The sequence below is a fragment of the Solanum stenotomum genome, chromosome 6 (genome assembly GCF_019186545.1).
Source record: "Solanum stenotomum isolate F172 chromosome 6, ASM1918654v1, whole genome shotgun sequence".
Classification (NCBI taxonomy): domain Eukaryota; kingdom Viridiplantae; phylum Streptophyta; class Magnoliopsida; order Solanales; family Solanaceae; genus Solanum; species Solanum stenotomum.
In genome coordinates this window covers 58,984,803-59,005,777 of record NC_064287.1, presented here as the reverse complement: position 1 = coordinate 59,005,777, position 20,975 = coordinate 58,984,803, and the positions used below count along the sequence as shown (strand labels likewise).

Here is a 20,975-nt window from a genome sequence, read left to right as displayed (position 1 = left end):
GATCACAAGATAGATATGTTACTAGGAGCAACAACAATGACAGACTAACGATGATGAAAGAAATCGTTTCCGGCATCAAAAAGTTGTTTAGCTCTTCCTTCGCAAGCAAGTCCGCTACCCCATTCTGCTTCCGATAACTATGCTTGAGCCATGATGCAAGTACCAAGACACCTGATGGAAAACTAAAACAAAAAAGTGGTGTCATCTTTATGAATTGCATAGTAGCCTTTCGATATACTTCTGAGTGTCTTTGTAGAGGAGATAAATCTTCCCCTAAGATAGTCAGGGATAAACCGCTCTACTGGTCAGTCTCGCTCTCTCTCGTCGGTAAGTATATCTGTTATGGTATTGCTGTTGTGCCGTTCCAGTAGTGTTTGTGAGTTTTTCGTTTTGTTTTCGCCCTCTAGCCATCAGTTGCCGGATAAGCCTTTGGACTTTCCTTATCCGCCTTTATTGAGAAAGAAGAGATCTAAAGGTTGGACATCCATCGCTGCCGTGATGACGCGGTTGAGTGAGACTGACCCTCTTCCAGGCGAAAAGGGGAAGGAGCTTTCCAATCGATCACACGCCCGGCACCTCACTTGTTTTTTACTTTCTTTTTTACGAAAAAAACAATCCAATGTTTGTCTTTCTAAGGATTTATTTTCCTTGTCGTAGTTCATATTCAGGAAAAATTCTGCCAATCCCTTTGAACAAACATTCCTGCAAGCTTGGATCAGTTGTGCTTGAGGGTGATTAGAGGAAATCAAATGAATCACAGCATGCAAACAATATTCTAAATCTGTTTCAAGATTGACCTGCTTGTAACCCAAATCCCATGCCAAGTACCAGTCTTGCAACAGTATTGGCGCAAAAGGATCGATCCTTCACTTGTTGATCGTTCGCGAGTCGAACTTGCTCTCTTGCCACGCCTCTGTTGCTAATTACTTGTCCACTTTTTCTTTTATAGTTGTCCTTAATTACTTGTCCATTTTGACAAATCAAGAAAGAATAATTTTTTTTTTATCTATTATACCCTCAATTAATTACTTTGAAAAAGTAGAACTTTTTGAAAATCTTAAAATTTCAATTCATTTACTTCATAATATAGGGGTAAAATGGTAAACTCACTATGTCAATAATTATTTTCTTAATAGGTGTGTCAATTCAAAAGTGGACAAGTAATTAGGGACAGAGGGAATAGCTACTATGTGTAAAATACATAGACAATGAACCAATTTCCTTGTAGTATTATTTCAAGTTTACACTGCAATAGCATTAATGATTCAAATCTTTTTATTCTTATAAATAGAAAAACTTTTCATAAAATAGTTAATTTATTTAATGTGAATTTGAATTTAATAATATTGGGATAGTTTCGTAATTCTGAAAGCATATAGTCGATCAGCAATTTGTCTGAGACTAACCGTACCGAATAGACCAGTATTTTAAAGAGAAATAAACAACTTAAATAGTTGTCTGTTAAAGAGTATTTAATTTTTTTTTAAAAATTATTATTTAAAAAATTAATATTTTTTTACATAATTTTCAAATCTGTAAAATTGTACAATAACATGCCATTGCAATTTCATAAATAAAGTCTAGAGAGATGGTGTGTATCCAAACTTTACCCTATTTTTAGCAGGTAAAAAAAAAGAAGCAAGTGACATACCATGTAACAATAAAATCAAGGAAATAATATACTGATGAGTAAACTAGTTTAAGGTCACGTCCTTGGTAAATTACATGTATGTCATGTCCTGTCTAATCACCTCTTTCAAATACTTTGTCGAACTTCTCACACCTCCTCACTAGTACAATACATCTTCTCTGCACATGAACTATCTGTCTCACTTCTCATGTCTTGTATATGACATATCGGTCACTCACATCATATCGCAAATATCATCATTCTTCGGACTTCTCACACCTCCTCACTAGTACAATACATCTTCTCTGCACATGTATGAACTGTCTGTCTCACTTCTCATGTCTTGTCTATGACATATCGGTCACTCACATCATATCACAAATATCATCATTCTTCGGACTTCTCACACCTCCTCACTAGTACAATACATCTTCTCTGCACATTTATGAACTGTCTGTCTCATGTCTTGTCTATGACATATCAGTCACTCACATCATATCGCAAATATCATCATTCTTAATCTTATTTATCCCCATGTGCTCATACATTCATCTCAGCATTCTCACTTTCACTATTTTTATCTTCATAATGTGTGAATTGCTCCATACAACATAGTTGGTCTAGCAATCACCTAATAAAGTTTACCTTTAAGTTTAAGTGACACATTCTTATCATACAAGACACTGAAGGCAAATATCTATTTCATCTATTCCTGCTGCAACGCGATATATAAATAATCTATCTCTCAATTTGTTTAAATTATAAACCCAAAAGTACTTAAATATTTTATTCTTTTAAATTTGACTAGTGTTGACATCCACACTTTCACAACTATCTCATGAATTACATCACTAACCTTGCAACTATTATACTATTATTATAATCAACATTCAACTATAATTTATTATACTAAGAATTACAACATAACGATATACTACCATTGGTTAAATAAGACTTCATTTTCATTTGAACTTTCGAGCAAATGTTTTAGCCTTGGAGCTTTGAAATTCATAAGAAATCTTAAAATACTTGCACCTACAAATAGAATAATAGCAAAAAGTATAGGAACTTAACCTTATTTTTGTGGATCACAGTATCATCACCTTATATAAATGTCACTAGGGGCAACAACAATGACAAAACTAATAAAGGGGGAAATGGCCAAATGTACGTTAAACTGATTTTTGGATTAATTTGATATGCTAATATGCATCATAATAAAACATGGGTTCTTTCAAGCTTGTCTATCAATAACTTGCATTCAAATAAAATGGATGGATAGGTAATGTGATCTTGCCACCAAAGGTTGTGGTGGTCGGATAGGATGCATCCATCCTTAACTAGAAACCACGGGTTTAAACCCTAGGTACGAAATATCTCTACATGTTTATATCCTTACCTAAAACTTTCAGCAATCAATGAACTTTAGGAAAAGTAATATCAGCTTCAATTATGATTTTATCATCCACAAGAAAACCTTTTCCAGGATCATTTAATTCAGTAGGAGGCAAGAACGTTGTGAAACCCCAGTCGCTCTCTTTTGCTGTAAAAAGGTGTTCACTCACTGCCACAAGGAACATAGCATTAAACAAAATAGTCAGCATTTATGCTAATCAAATCACAATACTATACAACATAAATAGAGTAAGCATATAAAATAAAAAATAAAAACTCAAGAAGCATAAAATTGGAACATCACTAGCTTATTTAAAACTGAATTCAGGATGTACTCAAGAGAAACAACAATCGAATAAAGACTCCTTTTAAAAAATCGACCACTCATGATTTTCTTCTCTCCTATAAGCTGTGTTCAAATCCATTCTCAGTTGGAGGTTGAGTTAGATGGACAAAGCTCTGCATCAATTTCATATTCAACCACAGGAAACACCAGAGACGTAAAAGGTCAAGTTCATTTCAGTTAAATTCTGACTACTATATTTTCAATTTGTTAGTTGGATGCAGATGGAGATGTAGATATCCTACATCAAACTACTATATACGAGAGACTGAGAGAATTTATGAAAATAGCATATATCCCACCATGTTGCCCGGACAAAGCAGGAAAACAACTTTTTTAAGTCTGAAGCCCAAACTGGCTATATGAGTGTATATATAGTGGGTAGTTCTAGGTCCTTAACAATTCAGGCCTACCATTGCAGCAAACACAAGCCTTAGAGAAATATACTATCCCTCCTGCTACTTGCTGAGCCTTTGTGCTCTTTCTCAGTTAACTGCTCAACTTTGACTTCAAATGTCGGTTAACATTTAGTCGAGCTGTCTTATTCATTTGTGCTATAAAACTGAACATATTAAGGGTATCATGCCTTTGAGCAGTTGGAAAATGATTTTGAACACTTGATGAATAGCCTCTAATTCTTAGTTAGCTGTTGGTGCACCCATAAAGTTCTTGTGTATAGAAGATTGGCTGACATTTCTAGGAACATGCGATTCTTTAGGTTCTCTAATTATTGGTCTACACCTTGTAAACAGGAGTTTTTCCCACGTTAATAAATCATTTACCTTGTAAGGAAAAAAATAACTAGTACAATAAGTCTTGATCAAAATCTGCACAGTGGCCGACAAGATTCATTTAATGAACAGATCTTTCCAGGATCAATTACATATGCCAGTATAAAGAGACCTTTTAGAAAATACCACAGGTACAGAAAAAATTATAAAGGAAAACCCATACATCTATCAGCATAACCAACAAATGAAACTCATGGAACATCAACATCACAATATTGAATCCTGTTGGCAGAAGCACAGAACATACATATAATGAACATACATCATTGTTATACTTTTTTTTTTTTTTTTGGAAAGGAAATTGTATTATAAAAGCAGNATTATAAAGGAAAACCCATACATCTATCAGCATAGCCAACAAATGAAACTCATGGAACATCAACACAATATTGAATCCTGTTGGCAGAAGCACAGAACATGCATATAATGAACATACATCATTGTTATACTTTCTTTTTTTTTTGGAAAGGAAATTGTATTATAAAAGCAGCACTAAGAGGGTGCTGAAGTAATTATAAGTGAGTAAACACAGCATAAGATGGATCTCTTTCCAATCTTATATGAATTCTATGAGGCTAGTATGGATTCTACATAATTAACAAATTCCTTCTTACATCAAAAAGAATACAAAAGTAAGCAGTCAAACTTAATCTGTTGGAACAAGTTGGCAATATTGCTTCCATTGATGCTGTAAATATATGATGGGTCTAACTCAACCATAAAAGCTAGCTCATGAGGGGAGGATTGCCCAAGTCCATATAAGCAGACCACTAGTCCATTCCCCAACTAATGTGGGACTTTGACCCACTCTAACAATTGGAGTACTTCTTGACATTAAAAAGCCAAATGAAAACCTAGATCATCTGTTTTATAATAAAATGTCCAAACTATAATGCCTCGATGGAAGTTCACTTATTAATTCATTCCTCAAGAAAGAAAAGAAAATTCAAAGTACGCACAAAATACTACATGAAATATGTTATCCAGGAAAATCTGAAGTTCGACGACTACTCTCCACAGCTGAATATGAGGAAAACTAGATAATATAACACAACAAAGCCTTGTTCAAATGGATTAAATATGCAGTTGATAGATAACCTATAGATATTCCCTCAGCATAAACTCATGCACAAAAATTCAGATCTTTTATACAACAGATGAGATCTCTGACCTTTTCTCAGTGTGAACTTGCCATGAATTTGATCGACAACAGCTAAGCTAAATTTAGCATGTCTACTCCAACCAGTAGGCAACGTTGCGGCATCTGCCACATCTAAATACACAGATAAATAATCTACGTCGTTTCCTTTTGGGAATATCAGTATCCTCCTGCAAGACAGAATGCATCGTATAGTACATCGCATTAAATTTGTGAAGCAATCCACTGAAAATGGGATGTTGAAAATAATTACCATTTATATCCTCCTATATCAAACACATCAGAGTACTTCTTCACATTCAACTTTGAAAAGTTGTCAATAGTCCATGTGAACAGTGGAGATGCCGCATCATCCACCACCTGAGCATCCACCATACTTAATGTGTCCGCTGGTGCAACTTCCAGAAAATAAAGCATGCAAAAATTTTAAATGACTCAGGAAAAAATACAATATCAGTTAACAAAATCAATAACACAACAATCCCAAACTTTTTGGGGTCGGTGAAATGAATCCTCTACATTTTTAGCTCAATTTGGCTCCATTTCATTCTAATACTGATAAGTAATTAGTGATAAGTAACACATACTAAATTTCAATCAATGTAAAGATGTGATATCAAATAGGAGTAATAAAAATAGCGACTATACATACACTATTACTCTGAAAGAGTGTGTAAAAGTAGGTAAGATACCTTTGACCGGCTGAGGCTTCTTAGTAGGAAAATCGGAACTAGGAACAAGCATTTCGTGTTCTTTTGGCTGCAATAGAAGAAGCAAAGTAAGAAAACTCGAACCAACAAAGTTGAACAATTTTGAATAATCTTTCACACTTAAGAAAATCTAGGGAAAGTTTACACTGCAATAACAACATATTATTAAACTGCTACATATACATCCAACAGATCGATTACTTTTGGAAACTCCACCCAGCAAAGCACCTTTGAACAATAAACAGGCAAAACAGTGAAGAACTGCAAACAAGTGAATTCATAGAGCAACAAAGTGCATCAAATTCAGCAACTATAAATCCCAAAAATATCACTAAATTTAGCACAATGCCACCAAATAAATCTTCATTAAACCAAAAAAAATATACGAGACACAGAAATAAACTGTAAAAACAAAGCAACATAGCTAAAAATTCAGTTACTAACATATATTTACTTTAGGTCAATTGACACAGCAATCACGGTGGAGTATATTCAGCACATACAAATAAATAAAAAGTCAATAGTTTCAAAATTGTACCAAATAAAGCTACTTTAAATTTAAAAAATAGGAATAAAGGCACAAGTACCACCTAGACTATGACCGAAATTCCAGAGGCACCCCTTAACTAAACTAAGGTCCTATTACCCCTGAACCCATTTATTTTGTAATTTTGTACACCTTTTTGGCTTACGTGGCATCCAAACATCTCCCACACGCCTTAACTATGTGGAGTTACGGAGTGTGTTACGTAAGCCAAAAGGTTTGCAAAATTACAAAAAAAAAAGAGTTAGGGAGTAATAGGAACTTAGTTTAGTTAATGCGTGTCTCTGGAATTTCGGTCATAGTCTAGGGGGTACTTGTGCCTTATCCCAAAAAAATAATATACATGAAACAGAGAAAAGTTGTAAAAGCAAAGTAAATTCTGAGGAAAAATTACAGAGATGGAAAGGAAGATTACATCTACTGAAGGGGGAGCGAGGAGATTAATAGACGGAGAACAGTGACTGTCAAGTCAGCGGCAACTATAAAATATTTGGTAATGAGAATTCAATGTATGTGAGAGAAAATAAACATTCGGGATGATGGATCGAAGGACATTGTTGAGTTCAAGTTCTTGCCTGACAAGGAAGAGGAAGATGTAGAGAAAGGAAAGAGGTATACAATAGGGATAGTTTCGAAATTTCCAGAGTTGTTCATTGTAGTAGTATTTGAACACGGCTATGTTGTACAGTATGTAGGTCTGTGTGAGGCAGTAAGCAGGGTCGTTGTGGGGGGGGGGGGGGNTTAATTTTGTAGTAATTGAAGGTGTGCCTATTTCTCACTGATGTACGTTACTAGAGTATTAATTGTTGATATTCCTACCATTGAAAGGTATATTAGGATAGTTGGTACTTTTTAGCTTAGCTAGAGATTTCTTGTTCGAGCTTTTCAAACTGAGAACCATTAGATAAAGAGTATTTTACTACCTTGGTGGGTCTACCAGGCGTGAATTCGAATTAGTCAAGTCTGTAAATTTCAAATACATGTCAGCATTTTTACATGTCTTTGAATCTGTCTCTTTCTCTTGACTGTGTTACTTGTCGAGTTCGGTTGTTTAGGTAAGTCAAAGTGAGCGAAATAGAGTACAGCAGGCGTACAGAAAAAAACTCTGAACTACTATTTGCGCTCACCTCACCGGAACCTCAACTTGTATTCACCTCTGCTACAGACCAACTATCTCACACTCTCTCTCTCTCAAACCCAGCCAAAGGAGCACATCTAGTTGAAAGACTCTCATTCTTCTTTAGGATGGGAAGATCTTTCAGTTCGTAAAAGCTTAAGCTTCAATCTCAGGGAAATGAAAATAAATTCTCAAAGATCCATAAAAAAATCTGCAAAGTTGTCTATAAATGGAAGAAATCCACAGATATTTACAGTTACTCAGCGAGATCTCTCTCCATACCTTTCCACCAATAGTGTAGAGACGTCATCAAAATCTATTGCATACTAAGAAATATTATAAGAGTGTACCACACGTACCTGGCGATTGTGCATGTACTCCAAAAATGAAGGAACCTCAGGAAAGCGATATCGTTCAGTGCATTGATTTTGAAGGGATTTCTGAAAGCAAATTATATCCCCATCTTCTAGCTGCAAAACCAGAGGAATATTGCAGAAAAAGGTTTCATTGGTAATAAATCCAGCAAAACAAACAAAAAGGAATTGAAAGAAATTGAATACACCACAAAATGCATACAAATCCCAAAAGTGTCAACTGACAACTGGTTGCACATACCTGGCCCTCACAAAAACTCAACATACTGTCGATCTTTTCACACATCAAACTGGGTTCAAATTTTATTTCCTGTGAATAACAAAACCTGAGTAATGACATATCATATTTTAAGATTTAACTAATTGCTAACAAGAGAAGAAGAAAAATAACCTCAAAGAGTTCAATTTCTTCATCAGGCGAAAAACCAGCCAACTCCTTCAGCTTTGTTTTTATCTCCAGCGGCTTGCCACTTCCTTTTACAAAAAGATGTCCAACATACCTGACACAAAAAAGGAATTAAGAAGAGAAAAACCAAAAAACCTCATCCACATCATGGCTTCTCATATATCCAGCCCCTAGCAGTTGGACTTTAACTGAACTTCCAAGTATCAAATGTATTAAATAGAGGATTAACCCTAATAATATGATGGCTCATCAAGTCCAAGGTTTTGACCAAGTCTTCTTCTATTATTTTTTGCCACGTTTTTGTGTACACTCATGCTAACTACAGTACCATTCAATTTTCTACAATGTCGGATTAAAACCACTAGATCAAGTACAAGTCAAAGCACCTTTCCATGTAATTGTGTTTCCTCAAATTAAATAAATAAGGACTGAATTCAAACATGAAAGCATTTCAGCGATTGAGAAGCAAAATATAATACCTAATCGTCTCTTTCAGAGGGTCATAAAGTTTAAAAAATAGAAGGATTTCTTCCCTGGTCGTCTTCCCTGCTGGATGTAAAGGTCTCAAATCCTGCAAGAATACACAAATAAAAAATAAAATGAAAAATAAAGCATCACAAAGATAACATGCAACAAGTCAATCACCGAAAAGGAAGACAAGTAAGCAGGTGCTGCATTACCAGGCATAATTCTACTTCCAGAAAAAGTTTTAGCTCATCATTGTTCCATTTATTTGAAACCTCTCTCAGTTCACCAACCTGAAAGCAGATCATGCAAGATCATTAACACTGAGTTAATCAAGCACTTCCATCCTTTAACAGAATGTAGAAGCCATGCACTACCGAAGAAAAAATGCAAGACAAAAAAGATCACAATACTAGTCACAATTGTCATGTTTCAAGAAAATCGGGCCTGAGGGGTCCCAATACCTCCAATTGGAAAACGTACCTGGAGAGTGGGCCGGAGGGAGTTGAACAGGAGAGGGGAGGGTGGGGGCGGGGGGGGGGGGGGGCAATGGCTTTGTGGGCTGTTTCCCAGCAATGATTGAACAAACATGATCAGAAAATTGATGTATTGACTAGCAACGGAAGACATTTATTTTCTAAGAAAGCGAAATAGGTGGATGTCAAGCTCATAATCAAAATTTTCAGGAAACAAAGTTAAGATTGCAATAACAATTATATAACTTAGTCGATTAAAGTCCACATAGCTTTCTTGGTAATGGCGGAATCATGGCCAATTTGTGCATACCACGACTATTCCACCAAGTATCTACTATCTCTCACCAACACAAGTACCAGATTGAGTCCAGATAACTATTGTTGAAGATATAGTTGATTAAATAAAAGTATGTTCTCTCTAACTTTTAGATAAGATAGTTGCATATTTCCACATGGTATCAAAGCAAGCAGAGGGCCTGGGCTCAAATGTCCCTGCCAACCTTTAACAAAAAGAATTTCCACATGTGACTCATCAAAAGGAATCAAGCCCACATGTGAAAGGAATGTTGAAGATACAATTAATTAAATAAAGTATGTCTCAAACAAATAACGTTTTTAGATGAGATGGTCACATACTTCAACAGTTGTATTACTTTAATGTTGCAAACATACAAACTGATTATCCTACCTATAGCCTCTATTTTTTGGTAGTATAGATTAGGTATGTCAAGCATGAGAAATTAATGAATTAAACAGTCCGATAAAGCTGAAGAAGAAATAGAATTAAGGGCTTAGATCATATAAGGAATGACTGGAAATGGAGGATGGCTTCACACCACTACAAGAGTATCATGCTAAGATCATTCTTTTCTACCATCTGATGGATAATCCAAAGAGAACAAATTTTATGTGGACCACCAAACATAAAAGATACAAAGAATATCACTAGGAAAGCTGCAGTCATAACACAGATGAAGAGCACACTGCAGAATGATAGGCTTGTCAGACAGATCTTACCGGTTGGGTTTCCTCTTGAGCTGTCAATGCACGATCAGGCCGATACGTGTGGTTCTGGCGTTTTGCCCATATCCAATAACGTTGAAATTGCACCGGTATACCAAATGCCTTAGCAACTGCCTCCTGGAAACAGATGTACCATCAGACACGTGTTTACATTACATATTTCAAGTTGTAGGAGCAGAAAATATCACATGAAGCCTCTATATTAAACAAGGGCAAACTGAATTCATTCACAGCAGTACATACAATAGTTCATCAGAAAATGAAACACAACAGAATGATAAAAGTACCTTCAATTGAGTAAATGGCATCTGTTTCTCAATACAAAAAGTACGCACTTTATCATGGTCCGCAAGATCAAAATAAATCTCCTTTCCAATTTGTTCAGCGAGGTCTTCATCACGAGCTACCTGAAAAATGAAACGACTAATTACAGTTAAAAGTTTCCCAAGTATAAAGACAGAAGAAGGGATAGAGACAAAAAAAGTTGAAAGAAACCTTGATCATTGTGTAGAGACAAGCCTCTGCTTTCTCCTTTCCCTTTTGTACCATTTCTTCTTGCTCTTTATTCGCTCTTACCTGAAATTTGAGGTCGATAAAAGTTTACTATGCCTGGACCAGCATAATGAGAAACTAAATAAGCAGTATTGAGTAGAAACCCACTCAAAGATGCTAGGCTATGTCCTTCTCATCCACACAGAATATAATCTTTTCCTTGTCAATTTCACATATATATATAAACAAACATATACGCGTTTGAATATTTTATCAGTTCAACAGTGAATTGTTGCCAAAATATGGACTACTGGAATTTATAGACTTTCTGAAGGCCCAAGATCTGACATAATTTCAACATTTGTAAATATTATATTGCTGATGGACACTCTCAGATGCTTCATGCACTTTCAAAAGAATTAAAATTACACCAAACACAGCTACTTTAAGTAAAACAAAGTTATGTAAAACAGAGTAAAGCTGAAGAAACAAAGTGAATACACACAGCAAAATATATTCAATAACAATTGCATTTTTAAAAGTAATTCTACGTCAACTTCATCCAGTAATCACAGCCAACTACATTCAATACATTTATTTTCAAAACTACACGGAGAAAAGCTATTGTAAGACATGAAAAAATACACAAAGCAGAGTGAAACTGTGAATGCACACAACAATCACATTTCGAAAAGAAATTTTAGGTCAAATTTCACATAGCAATCACAGCGATAGACAAGCAAAGTGCGTTAGTGATTAGTCAAATAAAACTAGAATAAAATATCTTGAGTTTTCTTTAATAGAACAGGATGTTTATACGACATTGCATTATACATTGATAGACCTCTTAACTTGATCTCAATTGTCAAATAAACATTCCAACTTTGAAAATACACAGCCCAAAATAAATCAACTACTCTTCGTTGTGTCAATTGAACACTCTAACTTACCAAAGTGAGCAAAATAGAGTTCAGCAGGTGTACAACCAAAAACTCTGAACTACTATTTGCGCTCACCTCACCAGAACCTAAACTTGTATTCACCTCTGCTACAGACCAATAATGTCACGCGCGCTCTCTCTCTTAAACCCAACCAAAGGAGCACATTAAGTTTAAAAACTCTCATTCTTATTTAAAATGGGAAGATCTTTCAGTTCGTAAAAGCGTAAGCTTTGATCTCGGGGGAATGAAAATAAATTCTCAAAGATCCATAACAAATCTGTGAAGTAGTCAATAAATGGAAGAAATCCACAGATATTTACAGCTACTCAGCGACATCCTTCTTCGTACCATTCCACCAATAGTGTAGAGATATCATCAAAATCTATTGCATACTCCAAGAAATGTTATAAGAGTGTACCACACGTACCTGGCGATTGTACATGTACTCCAAAAATGAAGGAACCTCAGGAAAGCGATATTGCTCAGTGCATTGATTTTGAAGGGATTTCTGAAAGCAAATTATATCCCCATCTTCTAGCTGCAAAACCAGAGGAATATTGCAGAAAAAGGTTTCATTGGTAATAAATCCAGCAAAACAAACAAAAAGGAATTGAAAGAAATTGAATACACCACAAAATGTATACAAACCCAAAAAGTGTCAACTGACAATTGGTTGCACATACCTGGCCCTCACAAAAACTCAACATACTGTCGATCTTTTCACACATCAAACTAGGTTCGAATTTTATTTCCTGTGAATAACAAAACCTGAGTAATCACATATCATATTTTAAGAGTTAACTAATTTCTAGCAAGAGAAGAAGAAAATAACCTCAAAGAGTTCAATTTCTTCATCAGGCGAAAAGCCAGCCAACTCCTTCAGCTTTGTTTTTATCTCCAGCGGCTTGCCACTTCCTTTTACAAAAAGATGTCCAACATACCTGACAAAAAAAAAAAAAGGAATTTAAAAGATAAAAACCAAAAAATCTCATCCACGCCATGGCTTCTCATATATCCAGCCCCAAGCAGTTGGACTTTAACTGAACTTCAAGTTTCAAATGTATTAAATAGTGAATTAACCCTATTAATATGATGGCTCAATAAGTCCACGGTTTTGACCAAGTCTTCTTCTATTATTTCTTGCCACGTTTTTGTGTACACTCATGCTAACTAACTACAGTGCCATTCAATTCTCTACAATGTCTGATTAAAACCACTAGATCGAGTACAAGTCAGAGCACCTTTCCATTTAATTGTGTTTTCTCAAAATAAATGAGGAAATCCCGAATTCAAACTTGAAAATCACTACTTTAGTGGAAGTATTTCAGCTATTGAGAAGCAAAATGTAATACCTAATCGTCTCTTTCAGAGGGTCATAAAGTTTTAAAAATAGAAGGATTTCTTCCCTGGTCGCCTTCCCTGGTGGATGTAAAGGTCGCAAATCCTGCAAGAATACACAAAATAAAAAATACAAGGTAAAAGTAAAACATGTAAAATAAAGCATCACAAAGATAACATGCAACAAGTCAATCACCGAAAAGGAAGACAAGTAAGCAGGTGCTGCATTACCAGGCATAATTCTACTTCCAGAAAAAGTTTTAGCTCATCATTGTTCCATTTATTTGAAACCTCTCTCAGTTCACCAACCTGAAAGCAGATCATGCAAGATAATTAACACAGAGTTAATCAAGCACTCCCATCCTTTAACAGATTGTAGAAGCCATGCACTACCAAAGAAAGATTGCAAGACAAAAATGATCATAATACCAGTCACAATTGTCATGCTTCAAGAAAATCGGGCCTGACTAGCAACGGAAGACATTTATTTTCTAAGAAAGCGAAATTGGTGGATGTCAAGCTCATAATCATAATTTTCAGGAAACAAAGTTAAGATTACAATAACAATTATATAACTTAGTGGATTAAAGTCCACATAGTTTTTTGGTAATGGTGGAATCCTGGCCAATTTGTGCATACCACAACTATTCCACCAAGTATCTACTATCTCCCGCCAACACAAGCACCAGATTGAGTCCAGATAACTATTGTTGAAGATATAGCTAATTAAATAAAGTATGCTCTCTCTAATCGCTTAAACTTTTAGATGAGATAGTTGCATATTTCCACATTGTATCAAAGCAAGCAGATTTCCTGGGATCAAATCTTCCTGCCAACCTTTATCAAAAAGAACTTCCACATGTGACTCATCAAAAGGAATGTTGAAGATATAATTAATTAAATAAAGTATATGTTAAGATTTGTTAATTAAACAGTCCCATATAGCTGAAGAAGAAATAGAATAAATTCCTTTTAAGGCATAGATCATTTAAGGAATGACTGGAAATGGAGAATGGCTGCACACCACTACAAGAGTATCATACTAAGATCATTATTTTCTCCCATCTGATGGATAAGCCAAAGAGAACAAATTATATGTGGACCACCAAACATAAAATATACAAAGAATATCACCAGCAAAGCTGCAGTCATAACACAGACGAAGAACTCTCTGCAGAAAGATAGGCTTGTCAGACAGAACTTACCGGTTGAATTTCCTCTTGAGCTGTCAATGCACAATCAGGCCGATATGTATGGTTCTGGCGTTTTGCCCATATCCAGTAACGCTGAAATTGCACCGGTATACCAAATGCCTTAGCAACTTCCTCCTGGAAAAAGATGTACCATCAGACACACGCCAAACTCAAGACTTACAATGAATGACCAATGACATACTTTTATCTTATCTGCTGAGAGAGCCCAAATAATTTTGTGAATACTCACCACCAAACCATTAGAACTCGCTGTTCACAATTTTTATGATTATTTGTATATCCTCATTTTTTTACCTGCCTAGCACTCAGAATTCAAAGTTTTATCTTTTAACTCAATATAAAACACAAGTACAGAAAGTTAACATTACATATTTCAAGTTATAGATGCAGCAAATTACACATGAAACCTCTTTATTAAACAAGGGAAAACTGAATTCGTTCTCATGAAGTACATACATTTGCTCATCAGAAAACGAAAAGCAACAGAATGATAAATGTACCTTGAATTGAGTAAATGGCGTCTGTTTCTCAACACGAAAAGAACGCACTTTATCATGGTCCACAAGATCAAAATAAATCTCCTTTCCAATTTGTTCACCGAGGTCTTCATCACGAGCTACCTGAAAAATAAAATGACTAATTACAGTTAAAAGTTTCCCAAGTATAAAGACAGAAGAAGGGATAGAGACAAAAAAGTTGAAAGAAACCTTGATCATTGTGTAGAGACAAGCCTCTACTTTCTCCTTTCCCTTTTGTACCTTTTCTTCTTGCTCTTTCTTCACTCTTACCTGAAATTTGAGGTCAATAAAAGATTACTATGTCTGGACCAGTATAATGAGAAACTAAATAACAGTATTGAGTAGAAACCCACCCAAAGATGCTAGGCTATGTCCTTCTCATCCACATTGGATATAATCTTTTCCTTGTCACTTTTACATATATATATATATATATATACACATACAAACATATACGCGTTTGAATATTTTATTAGTTCGACAGTGAATTGTTGCCAAAATATGGACTACTGGAATTTATAGACTTCCTTAAGGCCTAAGATCTGACATAAATTCAACATTTGTAAAAACTGCATTGCTGACGGACACTCTCAAATGCTTCATGCATTTTCAAAAGAATCAAAACTACACCAAACACAACTACTTTAAGCAAAACAAAATATATGTAAAACAGAGTAAAGCTGTAGAAACAAAGTGAATACACAAAGCAAAATATATTCAATAACAATTGCATTTTTAAAAGAAATTCTAGGTCAACTTCATACCGTAATCACTGCCAACTACATTCAATACATTTATTTTCAAAACTACACGGAGAAAAGCTACAGTAAGACAGGAAAAAATACGCAAAGCAGAGTGAAACTGTGAATACACACAACAATCACATTTCAAAAAGAAATTTTAGGTTAAGTTTCAGATAGCAATCACAGCAATAGACAAGCAAAGAGCGTTAGTGATTGGTCAAATAAAACTCGAATAAAATGATCTTAGTGTTCTTTAATAGAACAAGATGTTTATATGACATTGCATTATACATAGATAGACCTCTTAACTTGATCTCAACTGTCAAATAAACATTCCAACTTTGAAAATAGACAGCTAAAAATACATCAACTTGTCTTCTATGTGTCAATTGAACACTCTAACTTACCAAAGTGAGAAAAATAGAGTACAACAGGTGTACAGCCAAAAACTCTGAATTACTATTTGCGCTCACCTCACCGGAACCTAAACTTGTATTCACCTCTGCTACAGACCAATTATCTCACACTCTCTCTCTCTCTTAAACCCAGTAAAAGGAGCACATCTAGTTTAAAAACTCTCATTCTTATTTAGAATGGGAAGATCTTTCAGTTCGTAAAAGCTTAAGCTTCGATTTCAAGGAAATGAAAATAAATTCTCAAAGATCCATAAACAAATCTGTAAAGTTGTCTATACATGGAAGAAATCCACAGATATTTACAGCTACTCAGCAACATCCCTCTTTGTACCATTCCACCAATAGTGTAGAGACATCATCAAAATCTATTGCATACTCCAAGAAATATTATAAGAGTGTACTACACGTACCTGGCGATTGTACATGTACTCCAAAAATGAAGGAACTTCAGGAAAGCGATATTGTTCAGTGCATTGATTTCGAAGGGATTTCTGAAAGCAAATTATATCCCCATCTTCTAGCTGCAAAACCAGAGGAATATTGCAGAAAAAGGTTTCATTAGTAATAAATCCAGCAAAACAAACAAAAAGGAATTGAAAGAACTTGATTACACCATAAAATGCATACAGATCCCAAAAGTGTCAACTGACAATTGGTTGCACATACCTGGCACTCACAAAAACTCAACATACTGTCAATTTTTTCACACATCACACTGGGTTCAAATTTTATTTCCTGTGAATAACAAAACCTGAGTAATCACATATCATATTTTAAGAGCTACATAATTGCTAGCAAGAGAAGAAGAAAAATTACCTCAAAGAGTTCAATTTCTTCATCAGGCGAAAAGCCAGCCAACTCCTTCAGCTTTGTTTTTATCTCCAGCGGCTTGCCACTTCCTTTTACAAAAAGTTGTCCAACATACCTGACAAAAAAAGGAATTTAAAGAAAAAAACCAAAAAAAACTCATTCACATCATGGCTTCTCATATATCCAGCCCAATGCAGTTGGATTTTAACAGAACTTTAAGTTTCAAATGTATTAAATAGTGAATTAACCCTATCAATATGATGGCTCATCAAGTCCAGGGATTTGACCAAGTCTTCTTCTATTATTTTTTGCCCCACTAGATCGAGTACAAGTCAAAGCACCTTTCCATGTAATTGTGTTTTCTCAAAATAAATTAGGAAATCCCGAATTCAAACATGAAAATCACTACTTTAGTGGAAGTATTTCAGCTATTGAGAAGCAAAATGTAATACCTAATCGTCTCTTTCAGAGGGTCATAAAGTTTTAAAAATAGAAGGATTTCTTCCCTGGTCGTCTTCCCTGGTGGATGTAAAGGTCGCAAATCCTGCAAGAATACACAAAATAAAAAATAAAATGTAAAAGTAAAACATGTAAAATAAAGCCTCACAAAGATAACATGCAACAAGCCAATCACTGAAAAGGAAGACAAGTAAGCAGGTGATGCATTACCAGGCATAATTCTACTTCCAGAAAAAGTTTTAGCTCATCATTGTTCCATTTATTTGAAACCTCTCTAAGTTCACCAACCTGAAAGCAGATCATGCAAGATAATTAACACCGCGTTAATCAAGCACTCCCACCCTTTAACGGATTGTAGAAGCCATGCACTACCGAAGAAAGATTGCAAGATAAAAATGATCATAATACCAGTCACAATTGTCATGCTTCAAGAAAATCGGGCCTGAGGAATTCCAATACCTCCAACTGGAAAACGTACCTAGAAAGTGGGCCGGAGGGAGTTGAAGAGGAGAGAGTGAATGAGGGGGGAGGGGAAGCAATGGACTTGTGGACCAGCAATGGATGAACAAACATGATCAGAAAATTGATTTTATTGACTAGCAACGGAAGACATTTATTTTCTAATAAAGCGAAATTGGTGGATGTCAAGCTCATAATCAAAATTTTCGGGAACAAAGTTAAGATTGCAATAACAATTATATAACTTAGTCGATTAAAGTCCACATAGCTTTCTTGGTAATGTTGGAATCCTGGCTAATTTGTGCATACCACAACTATTCCACCAAATATCTACTATCTCTCGCCAACACAATTACCAGATTGAGTCCAGATAACTATTGTTGAAGATATATTTAATTAAATAAAAGTATGTTTTCTCTAACAGCTTAAACTTTTAGATGAGATGGTCACATATTTCTACATGGTATCAAAGCAAGCAGAGGTCTTGGGCTCAAATCTCCCTGCCAACCTTAATTTCCACATATTATTCATCAAAAGGAATCAAGCCCACACGTGAAGGGAATGTTGAAGATATAATTAATTAATTAAAGTATTTCCCAAACAACTTAAGCTTTTAGATGAGATGGTCACATACTTCAACAATTGTATTACTTTCTTTATTGTTGCAAACATACAAATTGATTATCCTTACCTAGCCTCTATTTTTTGTGTAGTATAGATTAGGCACGTCAAGCATGAGAAATCAATGAATCAAACAGTCCCATAAAGCTGAAGAAGAAATAGAATAAATTCCCTTTAAGGGCTTAGATCATATAAGGAATGACTGGAAAAGGAGGATGGCTTCACACCACTACAAGAGTATCATGCTAAGATCATTCTTTTCTTCCATCTGATGGATAAGCCAAAGAGAACAAATTTTATGTGGACCACCAAACATAAAATATACAAAGACTATCACCAGTAAAGCTACAGTCATAACACAGACGAAGAGCACACTGCAGAAAGATAGGCTTTCCAGAGAGAACTTACCGGTTGAATTTCCTCTTGAGCTGTCAATACTCGAGCAGGCCGATACGTATGGTTCTGGCGCTTTGCCCATATCCAGTAACGTTGAAATTGCACTGGTATACCAAATGCCTTAGCAACTTCCTCCTGGAAACAGATGTACCATCAGACACGTGTTTACATTCCATATTTCAACAGTGTTTACATTCCATATTTCAAGTTGTAGGAGCAGAAAATTTCACATGAAGCCTCTATACTAAACAAGGGCAAACTTAATTCATTCACAGCAGTACATACAATTGCTCATCAGAAAACGAAACACAATAGAATGATAAAAGTACCTTCAATTGAGTAAATGGCTTCTGTTTCTCAATACAAAAAGTACGCACTTTATCATGGTCCACAAGATCAAAATAAATCTCCTTTCCAATTTGTTCAGCGAGGTCTTCATCACGAGCTACCTAGAAAATGAAATGACTAATTACAGTTAAAAGTTTCCCAAGTGTAAAGATACAAGATGAGAGAGACAAAAAGAGTTGAAAGAAACCTTGATCATAGTGTAGAGACAAGCCTCTGCTTTCTCCTTCCCCTTTTGTAACTTTTCTTCTTGATCTTTCTTCACTATTACCTGAAATTTGAGGTTAATAAATGATTACTATGCCTAGACCAATATAAGAAGAAACTAAATTAGCAATATTGAGTAGAAAACCACCCAAAGATGCTAGCTTATGTCCTTCTCATCCACATTGAATGTAATCTTTCTTCGTTGTCACTTTCACGTATATCAACAAACATATATGCGTTTGAATATTTTATTAGTTCAACAGTGAATCACATCCGACTACATTCAGTACTTTTTTTTTCAAAACTACACAGAGAAAAGCTACTGTAAGACAGAAAAAAAATACGCAAAGCAGAGTGAAACTGTGAATACACACAACAATCACATTTTGAAAAGAAATTTTAGGTCAAATTTCACATAGCAATCACTGCGAACTATATTCAGCACATTTATTTTCAAAACTACACCGACAAAAGCTACTGTCAACCCAAAAAAAAAAATCGCAGAGGAGAGAGAAACTGTAAAAACAAAGTGAATACACACAGTAGCACAGCTAATAAATTCAGTAACGATCTCATTTTTAGAAGAAATTTTAGTTAAATTTCACACCGGACTACGCCGAGAGAAGCTACTGTGAGCAAAAAAAATACAGCCAGTAAAGTAAAGCAAAACTGTAAACGAAAGGGAGAAAAAAATGAGGAAGAAGATTATTACATCCATAGGAAGAGTGAGGAGTTACGTCGCCGGAGAATGGGAGAACGTAAACCGGCGGCAACTTTGCTGAGCTGAAGTGCTTGTGTGACATGGAATAGCAAGTGAAAAGTTTGTTGAGCAGAAGTGCTTGTGTGACGAGGAATAGCAAGTGAAAAGTTTGTTGAGCTGGAGTTCAAATATGCCTGAAGGATAGGTACAAATGATCCTGGGATAATTATTTTGTGGCACTTAATTTAATGTTTGGTTGGAAAGTTTGGGATAACTTATCCTGGGATAAGTTATTTCTTCCCATTCCCATGAGTGGTATATTAATCCCGAGACAACTTATCTCGTGCACTATTTAATAGTTATTTTAAAAGTATATATGTGTTCACGTGAACATCATCAAAAATGCATTATTATAAATAGTAATTTGTTCACGTGGGCACATATATACCTTTAAAACACACTATTAAGTAGGCGTTTGGCCATGCGATATCATATCACGATATGGTGTCGTGAGATGAAATCAGCGTTTGGACATGCGATTTTACGTTGATTTCATCTCATGATTCCATATCATGAGAGGTGATACCATATTCTCCAAAAATCATGATATGGAATCACCATGTGATTTCATATCATGATTTGAGATATTTTAATACAATAATTGATCCATGAGTTTATATTTTGTTAAAACAATCCCACATTTATATCTACTAACCATTTGTTTCATATGTAAATAAAATTTATAATCACATCATTACTTTTTAAAATTTATTATTCTCACCAATATAAAATTTATTATCACTTTAAATTTGGTGAATATAAATGATAAAGTAGAAATTCATTTGGTGAATATAAATGAGAACGAAGGGAGTAATACTTTTTT

General features: G+C 35.0%; 2 protein-coding genes across 5 annotated transcripts in view; one reads left to right on the top strand and one right to left on the bottom strand.

Moving 5' to 3' along the window:
* LOC125866874 (copper transport protein ATX1-like) overlaps positions 1-20,975 on the top strand; it is a 230,852-nt gene that overhangs the window by 69,720 nt on the left and 140,157 nt on the right. The window lies entirely within an intron of this gene.
* Positions 2,932-20,264, bottom strand: LOC125866854 (ubiquitin C-terminal hydrolase 12-like). The gene is made up of 29 exons (XM_049547224.1): positions 20,105-20,264; positions 19,376-19,456; positions 19,170-19,289; positions 18,853-18,975; positions 17,575-17,652; positions 17,358-17,449; positions 16,912-17,020; positions 16,762-16,830; positions 16,506-16,616; positions 15,126-15,206; positions 14,919-15,038; positions 14,410-14,532; positions 13,436-13,513; positions 13,219-13,310; positions 12,699-12,807; positions 12,550-12,618; positions 12,294-12,404; positions 10,929-11,009; positions 10,721-10,840; positions 10,428-10,550; positions 9,150-9,227; positions 8,949-9,040; positions 8,455-8,563; positions 8,305-8,373; positions 8,049-8,159; positions 6,011-6,077; positions 5,572-5,716; positions 5,331-5,488; positions 2,932-3,194 (listed from the first exon to the last, which is right to left on the bottom strand). Exons 1-29 carry the CDS (start codon positions 20,108-20,110, stop codon positions 3,046-3,048), a joined length of 2,874 nt encoding a protein of 957 aa, XP_049403181.1. The 5' UTR covers positions 20,111-20,264; the 3' UTR covers positions 2,932-3,045.